The sequence below is a fragment of the Archocentrus centrarchus genome, unplaced genomic scaffold (assembly GCF_007364275.1).
Source record: "Archocentrus centrarchus isolate MPI-CPG fArcCen1 unplaced genomic scaffold, fArcCen1 scaffold_30_ctg1, whole genome shotgun sequence".
NCBI classification, from domain to species: Eukaryota; Metazoa; Chordata; class Actinopteri; order Cichliformes; family Cichlidae; genus Archocentrus; species Archocentrus centrarchus.
The window spans coordinates 2,338,656-2,357,237 of NW_022060259.1; the positions used below are offsets into that span (position 1 = coordinate 2,338,656).

At 41.8% G+C, this 18,582-nt stretch overlaps 1 protein-coding gene across 1 annotated transcript in view; it reads left to right on the forward strand.

The window, feature by feature from the left end:
• The window catches only part of sez6l (seizure related 6 homolog (mouse)-like), a 90,865-nt gene that overhangs the window by 69,189 nt on the left and 3,094 nt on the right, over positions 1-18,582 (forward strand). The window contains exons 11-15 of the mRNA XM_030724017.1: positions 3,483-3,677; positions 6,657-6,848; positions 7,484-7,678; positions 18,020-18,055; positions 18,397-18,511. Of these exons, the coding sequence (XP_030579877.1) occupies positions 3,483-3,677; positions 6,657-6,848; positions 7,484-7,678; positions 18,020-18,055; positions 18,397-18,511 (733 nt within the window). The remainder of the gene's footprint in view (positions 1-3,482; positions 3,678-6,656; positions 6,849-7,483; positions 7,679-18,019; positions 18,056-18,396; positions 18,512-18,582) is intronic.

Genomic DNA, 18,582 nt, shown 5'->3' on the forward strand with positions numbered 1-18,582 from the left:
TGTTGTAGGACTAACAGAGCTCTTTATGAAATACATTTTTACTTGGAGCTATTCTCCAGTTCTCAGGCTCCACTGACCTTAAGGCCAAAGAGATGACACAGCAGGAAGATTTAACTGCACACTTCTAATGCTGGAAAGATCAGATGAAATCCGAGATCAGATACATTTTTGACTGGAAAGAAAATCTTCAGACTGATCAAGAAACCATTGATCTGAGCTTCCTGCTGATTTTCTGCTTGTCTAATTAGTTCCTGGTGTCTCAGGGCTTCTCACCATGTTACTGATGTACCAGGGCAAATATTCAACCTTTTCATATTAATGCAGGCCACGCTACATCATTTTTTAAATCCAAGCAGTTTGTCAAATGACCAAACAGCTATAAAGGTGCAGATTGAAAATGATCACCAACTCCACGGCAGCTATATACTTGCACATATTTGGAACTGGTGGAAATGGAGCTGAAAGGACACATAGCCATCAGCAAAAGTCTCATAAGAAAAACACAATCTCTACATTTATCCCATTCAATAAGCATTATATATTTTTACTCAGTGAGAGTCAGTGGAGTAGTACCCTACAGCAACTGCAGACAGTATATGAAAAGTGGCACAGCCTCCACATCACTGGTACACTCTTGTTTCAATGCCTGCAGTCTGAGATTTTCTTTTTTATAACCAGACTTAAGGGTGGATATGACTGAGAACCCTGGAACACCATCATTCCAGTCTGATAAATCACAAGGTGGACACTGCCTAAAGCATGCTGCAGTGTTGTGACTGTTTCAAATGAGACTACCGTTTACAAAATGAACATCAAACTGAAGATATTTGAGAAAGAGTGAAACCATCAACTGAGATTGTAAACTCATGAAATGCACACAGGTTTTAATCAATTAAATGATCATAGACTTTGATAATTAATTACAATTACAATTAATTTTTCCAGTCAGAGTAGACATACTGCAGGTTTAATTCACTAACACGTGGGCTTCTTTTTTTTTCCATATCATTAACCTAATAGCATAATGGCCGAAGTCATATTTTGGCATATTTTGAGATACCTACCTAATTCTCTGCTAACAGTGTAGATTCATTTAGGATTGCTTAAGAGATACTTTTAATTTTCAGCATAGTGTTTAAAACATCCATCCATCCATCCATCCATCCATCCACCCGTTTTCTTCTGTTTACCCAAGGCTGGGTTGTGGGGACAGCAGCCTAAGCAGAGAAACCCAGTCATGCTAGGTTGTCTTTGTTATTTTTATTTGTTCTTTAAATTTAATTAACAGGATTAGGAATAGTCAGTCTATCCCATCTATCTAGTCTATCCCAGCTGTCATAGGGTCAGAGGCCAGGTACACCCTGTACAGGTCGCCAGCCTGTCGCAGGGCTAACCTGGAGAAAACCCACAGAGACACGGGGAGAACAAACTCCACACAGAGAGACCCCGGCCAAGGTGGACTCAAACTCAGGAGCTTCTTACAGTGCTAACCACCACGCCACCCTGCTGCCTAAAAAATAAGTTCATGAACAAAATTTTTCAATCAATCAATAAAATCTTTATTTAAAAAATATAAGTAACGTGTTAATACCCATAAAAATCAAATTCACATGCAATTGATTTTTTTTGACATTTCCTTTAGGAGGAATCAACTGCTTATTAATTCCTACCCCTAACTAGCTCATCTTCTCTATCTGTCCTCATTATACAATCTGAAATACATATGTGCCTATCTAATACACAGTCCCTTGTTATATTATCTTTATCAACTGATCTAGAAGGATAGCTTTTATAATATGTCATAATAAACCCATCCACCCACATAAATGGGTGAGTGTGTCCAAACTCACGACCGGCACTCCATAAATATTTAACACCCAACTTCATACATATTGTTTTTACAAGTGTTATTTTATATATATTTTTCAACTGATCTGTATTAATAAACTTTTTCAAATTCTCTTCAAAATTATTCGACAAATTCACTCCACAGACTGGTATGCACTAGCTTCACATTGATGTCCTTACTTTATTTATTTTCATTTTTTTTTATTTAGGGCTTTTCTCAGCTCATAACCCCCTTCTCTGTCTGACAACATTTTTTTAAATATTTTTTGATTTATATATTATTTGACCAGTTTTGCATTTTATCAGATCTATAAATTTCAACAAGTTTGACCTTAAAAATAAAGTGCTCCAGATATCCAACCTTAATAACTATCCTTATTGCTCTTTTTTGTAATGTGCGTAGTGGCTGTTGTGTGCTTTTGTGTGTGTTACCCCCATATCCCCACACAGTAATTCAAATAAGATAAAAACCACTGAACAGTAGAAAATATGCACTGATTTATGGTTCACAGTGTGCCTTGTTTTTTCCCAACAATGTGGTGCTCGTTGGTATTTTTGCTTTAATATGATGAACATGAGGGTTCCAGCAGATTTTATGACCCAACATCACACCCAGAAATTTGTACTCATACACCCTTTCTATACATACGTTATCTACCATCACTTGTACTTGATCAGTTACATGTTGTTTTCCAAACCACAGAATTTTTTTAACACAAATTTAATGATAATATGTTAATATCAAACCATTGTTTCAATTCATTCATTTCTGTTGAGACTGCTTCTAAATGCTGACCTAGCACCAACCCCTGAGGAACTCCATAGCATATATATCCATGCAGTCTGATTTATATTCACCCATTTCTACAAATTGCTGCTTGTTTCTTAAATAACTCTTCATTCAGTTCAGTCCAACCCCTCTGATACCACACCTTTCTGATTTGTTTAATGATGTGTTGGGATCAATGGTGTCAAAAGCTTTTTTTAAGTCTATAAATATTCCTGCTGCATACCTTTTTTGTCTATAGTCTATATACAATGGCCTGAGTCTTATTTTTTCAGGTTTTTCAGAAAAGACAAAAAATTGGACCAAACATTGAAAATATGATGATTTAGCAAAAATAAAACTTTCATTAAGAAATTACTAAGAAATGACTTCAGCTGTCCAGAATCTGCAGCAATACAGCAGCAGCTGAGCTGTTAACAGAGGATTTGTTTGCACACAGCCATGGCAAAGACCTGGGAGCTTTTAATAACCTTGATGAGGACACCTTTAGTGGAAATCTGAATTCAAACTGTGACTGGCTTTTCCAAACAGCAGCTTCAGTAGAAAGCTGTCCTTGTCAGAGTGGATGCACTGGAGAGTTGATATTTGAAAACTGTCCCACACAGAGAAAATCCATCATTTCGTCACATGGTCAAGTAATTGTACGAGTCCATCAGCTGTCTGACAAAGAGGATGTGCCAAGTATTATGTCCAAATCAGCTGTGATGTTGTTGATCTTTTCTTCTTGACCCCTGTGGCTGCTGTGAAAGAGGAGATGTTTCATTGTAACCAAGTCTGAACAATGAGCACCAGCACCTCCATAATGGAGCCATCAATCAACCTTTGTTTTCTTTCACTCTTTTCTCAGAGGTGTCTCGAAACGACTCTTGTCCAGATCTGCCTGAGATCCAGAATGGCTGGAAGACGACATCCCATGTTGCACTGGTGAGAGGGGCCCGTATAACCTACCAGTGTGATCCCGGCTATGACCTGGTGGGACGAGAGACCCTCGTCTGTCAGCTGGACCTTTCCTGGAGCTCACAGCCCCCCTTCTGTGAAAAAAGTCAGTACAACTTGTTATATTTGTAGAATAACCTTTATCTGGTCATCATGGGAATCCTTAAATATTTTAGGCAATTTCATGGTCCCTACAGGAGGAATTTTCAAGATGTTGCTGACCCACTTACCTTTCATCTACTACCAGGGGCCCCATTTGTCAATGTGATTTGTCAATAATATAATGTGCATGAGCATGTGTGAAGGATGGGCTGTATAGCAGACAGGAGATGGACCCAGTAACTCTGGAGGACGGCCAGGTGACCAGTGTTGGAGGCAAAACAGTTCAGGCGGCCGGCTGGGTGGCCAGTGGCAGAGGCCCTCCAGTGTCTTGGTTGAAGACCAGCGTTGGCAAAAGTAATCCTCTGGAAGCTGATGAAGGAGCTGGAACTCGGCTGGCGGACAGTGACAGAAATGACAGTCATGAGTGAGATGGGACCCCTCCGGAGATCGGGATGGAGGCTAACAAGGGTGACAAGAACCTTTGGGTGCCATGGCTGGAGACATCGGAAGAGAATACCTTCTGGGGTCCAGTGATGAAGAAGACCTTTCAGAGGCTGGCATCTGCAAAGGAGGCAACAGGACACCTCAGGCTCAGGTTCAGGCAGCCGGGGGCCCACAGGCTCAGGTACAGACTCAGGCGACATGAGTACCACTAGCTCTGACTCAGGTGACTTCAGGAGCACTTGAGCCTCTGGGGACACAGAAGCTCAGGATTCTCTGATGACTGACGCTGCTCAGCAGCAGTCTACTCTAATGACTGCGGCTCTTGCAGCTCCAGCTCAGGTTGCACAGGATGCTCATGTTTTGCAGGATTCTCAAACAGTATGTGCATAAGCATGTAATTAGAAGCAGTCCTGACCATGTGTATCAAGAGTCCCCTCATGGAGAAGGTAGTGGGGGATGCTGGAGACATGTCCCCACCAACTTTTTAAACTGAAAAAGAAAAAAAAACACCATTAACCATAGATTTCCAAAAATTCTTTGACAAAATATTATTATTTGCACAAAACAAAACAAAACAAAATTAAAATAAATAATTGTAAATCTGGAGGCAGCAAATGGTTAAACTGTGTGGGTGTGACATAATTTATGTGACTGCCTGAAACTTGAGGTTTTCATCAGTAAGCCGGATGGTTCCAATGTAAGTATTTAAAATGTCAAGATCTAATATAAATGAATTTAAATGCATTAATTTAAATTCAGTAAGGATATTGTTTGCGTTTACAGCATGCAGGAACAGCCTGGTATTGATGTGAAATGACTGAGAAGTTTTGTAAAAAGCCTTCGGTGTGTAACTGGTAATGCTGGGAGCTAAATAAATGTTATATAAGAGTAACGGGGAAGCACCACTGCTCCAGAAGTGCACCGTCTTCTAAAAAGTACTGACTACATTTTAAGGTCTTTTCTGGTACAAATAGATTAGGCTTAATGTAATGCTACATTCATAAGTTGTAGCTGCAATAAATTTCCTTTCTGCAAAAAATCTGCAGCGGTGGTTTTCTGTTTTTGCCCCCAGCAGTGAGGGCAAAAACTTAAAAATTCGAGAATAGAATTTATTTCAGCAAATTATTTTAATTAGAGTTTTTGTGGATCTTTAGCTTTATTGTGACTTTTCAGAGGAAAAAAATTTAATTTTTATAAATGCTTAATCTAATTCACAGGAAGCCAGAGCACATGGCTGCATTTCTTTTGTTGGTGGTGGAAGAAAAATGACTATAGTAACTGAATGTCCTGCGAGAGGAAACTTTCAGTGTTAAATAAATATTTTTACTTTTGAATACATGTAAGCCTAATATCCTAAATTTAATTTTGGATAAATATTATTGAGGCTTAATTTTAAGCAGCCTGTTTATGGTCAAGATTTTGAAACTAATTGTAAGTGCTTTATCAAATGTTTGCCAGATTAATTTTATAAGTCAGACTGTCTTGTGGCTGGCTGGGACCAGAAGTTGTTCTGCACAGAGCCCAAAGTTTTCTGGAGCAGAACCTCTGACCTTTAACTGGCACGATTTGACCTGCAAGAACCAGCCAGGAAGGCTTTGCCATTGCAACACTGGAACTGAGGTTCTAGCAGCACTGTGGAACCTTGGTGGTTAGTGCCTCTGCCTCACAGCAACAAGGTCTTGGGTTTGAATCCACTGCTCTACTACAGTACAGTTGTGGTGGCTGTGGCTCAGGAAGTAGAGCAAGTCACCTACTAATTGGTGGTTCAGTCACGGGCTGCTATTTTATATATATTCTTCTTTTTATTTCATTTCATTGGTCCTCTTACACAGAGACTGGATTTGTACAGAAGCTTTCTAATTTTAGGGAACACCAAAGATTTATGTAGTTCACTCAAACTCCACAGAAAAATGTCGTGCTGTGAGGCAACTATGCAAAGCTCTGCATCGCTGTGCTGATATACAAGTTAACTCAAATCAACAGCAGAACTTTAAATTGAACACTTTATGAATTTGTTTTTGTATTAGAGTTGACCATAGACTAGAAAAAAAACCACCAAATATGTATCTTTTACATTTTAGGACCATATTTGTACATTTTGGATCTCAAATGACGAAACTTAGTTACCAACAATTACTAAAAAAACTAGCATGTACATTCATGTAGATTATATCTGTGGGGAAAGAAATGTACCTTCACTCTATCCAAACTTATTTTTCTGGGTTTGATTGACAGACTCTTGCACGGATTTATATTTTTAGGATCTTATTACGAAGCTGCTTCATAATTTTAGTTCAGTTGATGTTTTGTTATTTCTGTATGGTATCCTGTCTTTTGAATAACTGCTTGTGTTGCTGCAATGTGATTTTTTTTTTTAAGCATAATAAATAAACTTGATCTCAGTGAAGATAAAAAAGGTTTGAAATCTCTAACTCTGGTTTGGGTATATGATGGTATTATCATATATAGTCCTGTTTTGTTGTTGTTTTTAAGCCAAATGTTCATTCATTCATCACATTCTCTGCTGTCTTTCTCTCAGTCATGTACTGTTCAGATCCTGGCCACGTTGAGCACGCCACCAGATCCCTGTCTGACCCGAAACTCCTGGTGGGGACCACCATTCAGTATAGCTGCAACCCCGGTTTCATTCTGCAGGGCGGCGCCACGATCACATGCTACGGACGCGAGCCGGGAACACCTGTGTGGACGTCCCGTCTGCCTCACTGTGTTTGTGAGTATCTGAAAGAATGTCTCGAGTCAAAAAAAAAAGAGGTTATTCAGTTTTCTCTACCAGGAAATGCTGACATCTATTTTAGCAAACTGGTGGGCTGAGAACAGGTCCTGTGGTTTACCAGTAATATGGCAGCACTGTGATTTCAGAAGCCTATCATCTGGATAGACAGTTGCACATGGCAGCTAACTGAAGATGAGAGGCTCTTTTCCCTGCTTCTTTTCAATCTAACATGAGTGGGTTTGTGTGATTTCTTGCAAAAAAGGCCTGGCTCTCTCTTTCCTCTGCTGACAAAGATCACAGCGTCTCTGCATGCCAGAGACGATGCTTCATCTCTTGCATTTCATCTCAGCACTCATGATATTTGCGTGCATGTGTGTGTGTGTGTGTGTGTGTTTTCAGGGTTATTAATGTTTGGATGAAGTGTTTGATATGTAAATGCAATGCTAATGCACCATACCAATCAACCCTCAGCCACCTGGAGGTGGGGGCGGAGATTATCCATGAGTCATGTCACCTCAGCCAGAGCTTGTCAGAACCTGACAGTCGAGTTCTGATGCAAAAGCCTCTGATTTGAGCTGAGAAACTCGACGGGATCCACACACTTTCCTTTTTTCTGTCTTCCTTTTATCCAGCTGAAGATTCTGTTTCCTGTGAGAACCCCGGTCTCCCTGACAACGGCTACCAGATCCTGTCCAAGAGACTCTACCTGCCTGGCGAGTCCCTCACCTTTGTCTGTTACCAAGGTTACGAGCTCATAGGAGAGGTTGCAATTAAATGCATCCTTGGAAATCCATCATTTTGGAGCGGCCCACTTCCACTCTGCAGGGGTGAGATTTTTGCAGAACTTGTTTTTATTGTCATTATTGTGCAAAAGTCTTTGGAGCTTTGGGTTATTAGATGCTTTTTCTATCAGAAATGCTATTTCCCAATAACCTGCAGTATCAGCCAGAAGAACACCGAGTCTGTAACAGATGGTGTTGGTAACATAAGCTGTTTTCACACAAACTGTCCAACACTGTGGGATCAAACATTAGTCTCCCAGGACTGCTGTAATAGAGCAGTTCATCTACCACCTGGAAGGTCATTGGTTCAATTCCCAGCTCCTCCAGTTTGTATGCTGAAGTGTCCTTGGGCAAGCTACTAAACCCCAAATTGCCTCAGATCCATCTGTCGGAGTGTGGATGTCTACGTGATAGTTAAAGTACTTTAACGTATAGAATGAAGTGCTGTATGAATATGTGAGTGTGACATGTAGTCTAAAAGTGCTTTAAATGCTATAGAAGTGTCAGCCCAGCTCTCTAATGCAAAGTCTGTGTGATGTGATGTATAAATAGTCAGATACATTCATAGCTAGCTAGCAGGCTGTATGTCTGCAGACTGCTGTGCTGCATGTGAGAACAGAGGACTCTAGAAAATATTTTGACCCCATCCTCATTTAAAACATTTACACAATTCTACATAAGTGCAGTATTATTCTGTGTAGCACTGAATTTATGCGCGCAGAAGTATTACTCAGAGGAATCTGCTTCTTTGTACTGACCTTAGATCATTCATGCAGCTGACAGTTTGCTAAACCCAAATCCTTTTCTTTGAGTTTTCACCCAAATTGTGCTCAAGGCCAAGGTCACATTTGTCATTTTTACTGACAATGACCTGTGAACTACAATGGATCCAGAGCTGGCTTAGTTTATCATTGATGTTTTTTTTTGTTTTGTTAATTTATGTTGATGGAGACCTGGTGGTTCAAATTTGTCTTTTTGACAGATGTGGAAGCACCTCTGGACTGCATTCTTACCCTTATATGTTTTGGCAAGAGTTGCATATGGCGAAACAATCCCCCAGTTGGGTAGGCTTCTCTACAACAGTTTGGTTCCAAGTGCTACAGCTTCTACCAACATTTGGAACCAAGGTCTCAGATTGACATGACTCATGAATGACATGGTCCCTTACTGCAGTAATGGCACTTTATGGGATTCTGGAGGGGTCTCACACCTTAAAAGAGCGCTGTGTGTCCTTCTGTGTTGCTCGGAAGTTACGTCTGCCACACATCCAATGCTGCCTTTTCTCCTCTCTGCGTGATAAGCTCCAAATGTTATTGGACTAAAAACTAGAGCTCAAAAAATGTATCTACTGCTATTCCTTTCCCAGTGATTTATGTATAAGTCCATCATATAATGACTGCAGATAGTCAAGCTAATTGTAGTTTCTCCACTACTTTTATTTCCATGTTGTGTGGAAGATAATAGTCTAAGCAAAGATCTCTCTCTATTTTGTTCTGGATTTAGAAGTTTATTTTCCAGCAATAACTATAACAAACATGTTACTTTGTTTGCATCCTTATATATGAAAAATATGAATAAGTACATAAGGTAGGGAGCCTAATACAGTTAGATTAAAAGAAAATATATGTATTATCATAGGACTTGGCATTTTAATTCCATGTCTTCTATAGAGTGATCGGTTGGTTGACTTTGCTGTTAATTTAAGCAGTACGGGCTCATGCTAGCTCAGCTAACATTAGCCACATTGTTAAATGGTGTTTAGTATAACATGCTCCAAAATAACATGTTACCGTTATGACATTACATTTTTCAGTACTGCAGTAATGACGTGTTACTGTACTATATTCAGTAATCACATTACAGTACATACACAGAGAGCTGTGAAAAAGTATTTGCCCCCTTCTGATTTCTTAGTTTTTTTATACATTTGTTTCAGATCATCAAACTAACTTTAATATCAGACAAAGATAACCTGAATAAATACAAAATGCAGTTTTTAAATGATTTCATTTATTAAGTGAAAAAGATTATCTAAACCTACCGGGCTCTATGTGGAAAAAGTAACTGCCCTCTAAACCTACTAACTGAGTGTGCCACCTTTGGCAGCAAGCACTGCAATCAAGAGATTCTGATGACTTCCAGTGAATCTTTCACATCAACGTGGAGGAATGTAAGCCCACTCTTTGTTGGAGAATTGTTCTAAAAAGCATCTCAATTTGATTTAAGTCCATACTTTGATTAAGCTACTCCAAAACCTACATTTTATTTGGATTGTTTTTTTAGCCACTCAGAGGTGGACTTGGTTGGTGTGTTTTGGATCATTGACCTGCTTATAACCCAAGTGTGTTTGAGCTTCAGGGCATGAACTTATGGCTGAACATTCTCCTTCAGGATTTTCTGGTAGAGAGCAGAATTCATGGTTCCATCAATTAAAACAAGTCATAAACGTCCTCGAGCAGCAAAGCAGCTCCAGACCATCACACTGCCACCACACCAAGTTTGACTGTATGATGTTCTTTTTATGAAATGCTGTGTTAATTTCATTCCAGATGTAAAGGGACCCAAACCTTCCAAAAAGTTAAACTTTTGTCTCAGCAGTCTACAGAATATTTTCCCAAAAGTCTTGGGGATCATTGAAATGCTTTTTGGCAAATGTGAGACGAGCCTTTGTGTTCTTTTTGGTCAGCAATGGTTTTCCTGTTGGACTCCTCCCATGGATGCCATTTTTGCCCACTCCTGGATGACTCGTTGATGTAATCTCGGTATGCTAAGAGCACATTTTGGTAGGCTGGCGACTCTTGGGAAGGTTTACCACTGTTTACCATTTGTCAATAATGGCTCTCACCGTGGTTCACTGGAGTCCCAAGTCCTTAAAAAAGGTTCTGTATGTCCAACCAGACTGATCAATGTCATTGACTTTGTTTCTCAGCTGTTTCTTTAGATTGTAGCATGTTGTGTTGGTTTTTGAGATTGTTTAGCGTGCTTCATTTCACACAGGTTATATTTAAGTGATTTCTTGATTCAGCAGGTCTGGCAGTAATCAGACCCAAGTGTGGCTGGTGAAACTGAACTCAGTCTTCCAAAGAGATGTGGTAAATCACAGCTAATTCAAGATTTAACAAGAGGAGCAATTACTTTATCACACAAGATCACGTAGGTTTGGATAGCTTTATTATCTTTATACATGAAATCATTTAAAACTGCATTTGGTATTTTTTTGGGTTATCTTTGTCTAACATTCAGATTTGTTTAATGATCTGGAAGTGTGACAAATACACAAAAAAATGCATAAATCAATAAGTTGTCAAATCCTTCTTCTTGCCACTGTTTGTCATTACTTGCATCATTACCAGAGCAACGACCCAAACACCATTATTAAATGGGTAGCAACAGCCAATAAAATCTGTCTGAGGTCAGTCTTTGGTAAAAACAACAAAACTTCAATAAATCTTCAGAACTATTTTTCAACCTCCACTGAGGTTAATGAAACATGAATTATATAACTATAAGCAAAGCAAACGGTCTTGTTGTGCTAAAAAAGTGACAGCTGTAATGTTTTAACCTCAGAGCCATTGAGTAAGTAAAAGTCACGTCAGCAGGGTTTCAGGATGTGGGATCGTCATGTAGCCCAAAGACTGCAGATAGTTCTCAGGAGCGCTCAGCAGGCAACTGGAATGTGTCAGTATATGGACAGTTATAGTTTTTTGTTATCCTGGGGGGATATTGTCGTAAAACTGCCCGTCCCTTTGGGCGTCTGTCCATGAGCTTTTACCTTTCTGGTCTAAAGACTCTATAGACTATAGCTGGCAGTAGCTAGAAAGTGAGAAATTGGGGAATCCCAAATTTCCAGGTAAAGAGCCAGTCTGTTTATAGTAACATCAGTTCTAGGCTGCAGCCTTATTGATCAGCCTGTGATGATGACTTCTGATTGGCTGAACATTGTCTAAGATGTTGGTCCGGGATGATTAATGGTCATAAATAGTTACTGAGCATTATTAAAGCCATACCTACTGCTCAGCAATATTGCTCAAATGTAAGCAACATGGTTGCATTTTGTTTTGTACATGGTTGCCTTATGATTATAGTGCTGTTATACATGATGCACTGATATTATACTGATTTAAGTGCCTTGAGATGACTGTTGTGATTTTGGCTCTATATAAATAAAATTGAAGTGAACTGATATCAGCAGAGTATATAGTATGGGTGCATTATTTAATAATTTGCTGTACACACATGGGTCTAATATGATTTGAATACCTTGCAAGTATGCATTATATCTTATTATTGTCATTATGCTTATTGTTATATTTTATATAAATAGAAAGATATTATGAAGTATACCTTGTGCAGTATGCACTTTTACCACGTTTACCATGGAAATGTTTCGTGTTCTAGGATGTAGTTACCAAAAAAACATTTGTAGAAATGTTCAAGATAATCACAGAATATCAATCTCTTACATTATGCTCAAAATTGTTTTGATTTAATGAGTATTCATATTGAAAACATGTATTTTCTGGAACATGTACATACAGTATCTTTACTAATCCAGAAGTGACTAAAAGTATTTGGATAAAGGTTTAGGACAAGGTCTCCAAGTTAGGGCAAAATAGTTCTGAGGAAGGTAATCAGATGTCTGCTGAAGGGTTTTCTGTTATGAAATGGGGCTGTAATGTTATCCAGACTTCGAATTTTATTTCATATTTTCATTAACAGTGGGAGGATATCCCCATCAGTTATGAGTCTTATTGGTAATTACTAGTCACTAAATACATTGATCTACAATAATCTTTATACCACAGGGAACTATCTGTAGTTAAATCTTTGTATATTTATTAATAAAGAACATATTCAAGGATTAGTATTAACAGCAAGCCTTAGCCTTCTTGACATATTTAAGCTTGCATTATTATGATCAGAGCATGCTGCTGTTTAATAGTTTTACAATGTCTGTATGCGAATCCATGGCAGTCACAATGTGATATTTACAGTTATATAGAAGAGCAGAGTGCTTATGCTTAGGAACATTGCTCACATATTAGTTTAAACATGAAAGGAAATTCAGATTCAAAACAAATATTGTCTACTTTTGTGTGACAGAGAACGTCTCTGTTCTGCATGTGGCGAAATCTGCTATTATGCAAGAACACATTAACAGATTTCAGGTTGCATTAAAACACATTATTGTGTATCATGTGTCAGTAGGCATGTTTTTACAAGCATTCTTGTTATTATAAGACATTTAAGTGGTTTTAATGCATATTTATATGCATATTTATGTTTTTTCACAGATACATTTGATGTTTTGTCCTTTAAGTTGCAGTTAGTTACCACAGTGAATTCATTATGAAAATCTCATGTCAGTTTTTGTGTGTCCTTTCCCCACTGTATCCTTGTATACAGCCTTTGCTATTGTGTGCTGCACATGTTATCCCACCAACACCGACACAAGGAGGAGGAAAATGGTTAACTTAACAATCTTAGCTGTGGTTTAAAACAACAACAAATATATAAATTATTCATATTCAAGCATCACATATGAACTTCTTTCTTCCCCAAGTTGAGACATTTGGGAATGAGAAGTGGGTAAAGTTTGGAAAACTCAAGCACAGGAGTGTCAGGGTCAGGGTGTTGTCTCCGTGCAGGGAGTCTTCAGGCTGAATCCCCTCGAGGTTCCTGTGCTGTCTGGTAGACTTGGACAGGTGAACAAGATGAGGTGTGGTTTTATTACCCAATTTGAATAATGGAAATTGTTGATGTTAAACAAAGTGTCATCAGTTACTATGAATTAATCAATATATATAATATATTGCCAAAAGTATTCACTCACCATCCAAATCATTGAATCCAGGTGTTCCAGTCACTTCCATGGCCACAGGTGTATAAACCAAGCACCTAGGCATGCAGACTGCTTCTACAAACACACAACCTGTGCAACAAATCCAGTCCTGAAATGTCCATCCATCCATCCATTCTTTTCCGCTTATCCGGGGCCGGGTCGGGGGGGCAGGAGCCTAAGCAAAGAAGCCCAGGCTTCCCTCTCTCCAGCCACCTCCTCCAGCTTATCCGGAGGGACCCCAAGGCGTTCCCAGGCCAGCCGAGAGATATAATCCCTCCAGTGTGTCCTGGGTCTACCACGGGGCCTCTTCCCGGTGGGACATGCCCGGAACACCTCACCTAAGAGGCGGCCAGGAGGCATCCTAATCAGATGCCCGAGCCACCTCAACTGGCTCCTTTCGATGTGGAGGAGCAGCGGCTCTACTCTGAGCCCCTCCCGGATGGCCGCACTCCTCACCTTATCTCTAAGGGAGAGGCCAGCCACCCTTCGAGGGAAACTCATTTCTGCCGCTTGTATTCGCGATCTTATTCTGTCGGTCACTACCCAAAGCTCGTCGCCATAGGTGAGGGTAGGAACGTAGATCGACCAGTAAATCGAGAGCTTTGCTTTTACACTAAGCTCTCTCTTCACCACGACAGACCGGTGCAGCGTCCGCATCACTGCAGAGGCAGCCCCGATCCGCCTGTCGATCTCCCGCTCCCTTCTCCCATCACTCGTGAACAAGACCCCGAGATACTTGAACTCCTCCACATGGGGTAAGAACTCGTTCCTGAGCCGGAGAGAGAACTCCACCTTTTTCCGGCTGAGGACCATGGCCTCAGACTTAGAGGTGCTTATTCTCATACCGGCCGCTTCACACTCGGCTGCGAACCGTTCCACTGCGAGCTGGAGGCCACCCCCTGATGAAGCCAACAGAACCGCATCATCCGCAAAAAGCAGAGATGAGACTATGAGGCCACGGAGGAAGAAGCCTTCCGCCACCTGGCTACGCCTAGAAATTCTGTCCATAAAAATTATGAACAGAATCGTGACAAAGGGCAGCCCTGACGGAGTCCAACACCCACAGGAAACGAATCCGACTTATTACCGGCTATACGGACCAAGCTCTCACTGCGGTTATACAAAGACTGAATGGCCCGCAACAACGGGCCAGATACCCCATACTCCCGCAGGACCTCCCAAAGGACACCCCGAGGGATGCGGTCGAATGCCTTCTCCAAGTCCACAAAGCACATGTAGACTGGTTCGGCAAACTCCTACGCACACTCGAATATCCTTGAGAGGATAAAGAGCTGGTCCAGCGTTCCGCGACCAGGTCGAAAACCACATTGTTCCTCCTGGATCCGAGGTTCGACTAACGGATGGACCCTCCTTTCCAGCACCTTGGCATAGACCTTACCGGGGAGGCTGAGGAGTGTGATCCCCCGAAAGTTGGAGCACACCCTCCGGTCTCCCTTCTTAAAGAGTGGGACCACCACCCCGGTCTGCCAATCCATTGGCACTGCCCCAGATCTCCACGCGATGTTGCAGAGGCGTGTAAACCAAGAGAGCCCTACAACATCCAGAGCCTTCAGGAACTGAGGGCGAATCTCGTCCACCCCAGGGGCCCTGCCACCAAGGAGTTGTTTAACTACCTCAGTGTCCTCAGCCTCCCTCGGAATGCTGTCGAAGTTCTGCCGGAGGTGGGAGTTGAAGATCTTCCGGACTGGGGCTTCTGCCAGGCGTTCCCAGCACACCCTCACAATACGTTTAGGTGTGCCAGGTCTGTCCAGCATCTTCCCCCGCCACCTGATCCAACTCACCACCAGGTGGTGATCAGTTGACAGCTCAGCTCCTCTCTTCACCCGAGTGTCCAGAACATACGGCCGCAGATCTGATGATACGATTACAAAATCGATCATCGACCTGCGACCTAGGGTGTCCTGGTGCCATGTGCACTTATGGACATCCTTATGTTCGAACATGGTGTTCATTATGGACAAACTGTGGTTTGCACAGAAGTCCAATAACAAAACACCATTCGGGTTCAGATCGGGCAGGCCGTTCCTCCCAATCACGCCCCTCCAGGTCTCACTGTCATTGCCCACATGAGCGTTGAAGTCTCCCAGCAAGACTATGGAGTCCCCAGATGGAGCACCCTCCAGCACCCCACCCAGCGACTCCAAAAAGGGTGGGTACTCTGAACTGTCATTCGGCGCATAAGCGCAAACAACAGTCAGGACCCGTTCCCCAGCTCGAAGGCGCAGGGAAACTACCCTCTTGTCCACCGGTGTAAACTCCGACGTACAGGCAGCAAGCCGGGGGGATACAAGAATACCCACCCCAGCTCGCCGCCTCTCACCGAGGGCAACTCCAGACTGGAACAGAGTCCAGCCCTTCTCCAGGAGACTGGTTCCAGAGCCCAGGCCATGCGTTGAGGTGAGCCCAACTATATCTAGCTGGTATCTCTCAACCTCACGCACTAGCTCAGACTCCTTCCCCACCAGAGAGGTGATATTCCATGTCCCAATAGCCAGTTTCGATAGCCGGGGATCGGTCCGCCAGGGCCTCCGCCCTCAGCCACCGCCCGACACACACTGCACCCGACCCCTACGACACCTCCTGCGGGTGGTGGGCCTACAGGAGGGCGGGCCCATGTAACCTCTTCGGGCTGCGCCCAGCCGAGCACCATGGGCTAATGCCCGGCCACCAGACGCTCTCCCTCGAGCTCCCTCCCCAGGCCTGGCTCCAGGGTGGGGCCCCGGTAACCCTATCCCGGGCAGGGTAAACTGTTCCCTCGTTGTTGCAAACATAGGGGTCTTCTGAACCGCTCTTTGTCTGGACCCTCACCCAGGACCAGTTTGCCATGGGAGACCCTACCAGGGGGACAAGCCCCCGGACAACATAGCTCCTGGGATCACTGGGGCACACAAACCCCTCCACCACGATAAGGTGGCGATTCATGGAGGAGGTCCTCACTGCTAAATATTCAGCTGCTGCTGTGTGGTACACTGTGGTATTATAACAAAGTGGAAGGAGTGGGGAGTGGGGGCTCGGCCCTTTCGGCATCATATTAAACCCTATGAATTAAGAATGGGATGTCATTCAAGTTGATATACAAGCGAAGGCTGATGAGTGAATACTTTTGGTGATATAATGTATACTGATAACATAATACGAGGCTAGTGTGATACTATGAAGGAGTATTAGGGTCACATTAAGAAAAAAGTTTTAAGTTGTACACTTTGAGAATGAAGTTAAAATTCTGAGAAAAGATTAAAGTTGTCGTTTCAAGTCAAACAGCTGCCACATCTGCTACACCTGCTCCAAACTGTCAGGTGTAAATGAGTTAGTGAAACTATACTTTAGAATCAGTTTTAGTAACAAGGAAATGATTTCTCTTTTAGTACATAAACATGATGCAGTGGTAAGTATGCGGACGTTAAAGAGATGTTGCAGAAAGCTGCATCTGCTCAGAAGGAAAAACCACACACTGTACAGATGCGAGGATATCGATGGTTGCACCTTCGTGCAGTACAGAGGGGACATGTTGAATCACAAGACACAATAAGACAGCTGATCAAGTCGTTTCATCTACCCGAGGCATTTTATAGCGTTAGCAGCCGTGGCCATTGTTTGACTTGAAATGATGACTTTAATCTCAAAATTTTTATTTTATTCTCCAAATGCACAATTTGTGCTCATTTGGCCCTAAAACTCCATCGTAGAGTACATACATAATACTGTTGTCTAGTATTCAGCAAAATTCACCATGTAGCCCATTGAGCCTAATATGACTCATTTTTCAAAGCTGTTCACATATTTTAAATATAATTAGGGTCCTCCACCTTCCCTCAGCTGAGCTGCAACATAATATAGAGAATAACATTGAACAGAATAGTGTCAGATAAGCTCTGTGACTCTTTATTACCCCCAGCCGGTGGCGGCAGATGGCTGTCCCTCCCTCAGCCTGGCTCTGCTGGAGGTTAAAGCCTTTTTGTCTGATTTCATAATGCCGGATGATTTAACATTAAGAGAACATAATTTAGAGTTAATTTGGGGTTCCTGATTAATATTTTTGAGCTGATAACCTATAGTCTTGTTTTTCAAATATCTTACATTTTAATAATGCATCTCAAACTTTTCTGCTCTTATGGCATGGTTAGCATATGTTGCTAACTACTGCGTGGCCCCATCATGCACCATTGCTGTAAAAAAGATGATGCAAGTCTTACTTGCTCAATGGCTCTGTTCACCCCAAACCTCAATCTTTTTGTCTTTTCTAAACCTACCCAGTAGAAAAAAACATAAGGAGGAACATAGAAAACAGGAATATTAATATTGATGGATTAAAATAAACTGATGGATTAAATGAGACTATTGCACAAACTGCTGTAAGACTGTATCAGAACACATGAGAACAGAGAGCTCGACAGACCTTAACAATAAGGAGAGTGAGGACCAGCGAATGTTCAAGTCAAGAGAGCCTTGTTATGAATACAAACTCCACACAAAGTGTTATGTCAATTTTCATATGCACTGACTGACAGAATGATGTCTTGCAGCCAACCATGACTGCTTTGGCAACCATGCTTTGGAAGGTGAGTGTGTCTGTGTACAGTATGTGAATGTGCTCTGGTGCTGTGGGCTAGAAACACCACACAGTTTGTTTTATAGAATGACAAGAAACCTTCAAACAAACCACCACACAGGCAAACAAGCTTCACCCGTCTGTGTGCTCTTCCTGCATTTGCATCTACCTGCCGAGTTCATTCCCACTACGTCTGTTTGTCCCTCCAGCTGTCTTTATCCATTTGATTTCATAGAGCATCCACCTACCTTTACTAAACCACCCCCAATGAAAATGTTAGAGGTTTTATTTGTTCTCTGGCTGATAATCTGCCTCTAATTAACCTTGTTTTATTCATTTGTTGTCTGTCAGTTGCAGAAGCGACTGCAGGTTCGCCTTTGGATGGAGGAAACATAGCGCTGGCCATCTTCATCCTCATTCTGTTGCTGTCTGTGCTGCTGGGAGGGGTGTACGTCTATGTCACACGGTGAGATCCTAGACTTTGACATTCACATGCAGGTCTGAGTCTTCATTGTTTCAGACTTGATTAGCGCAGCC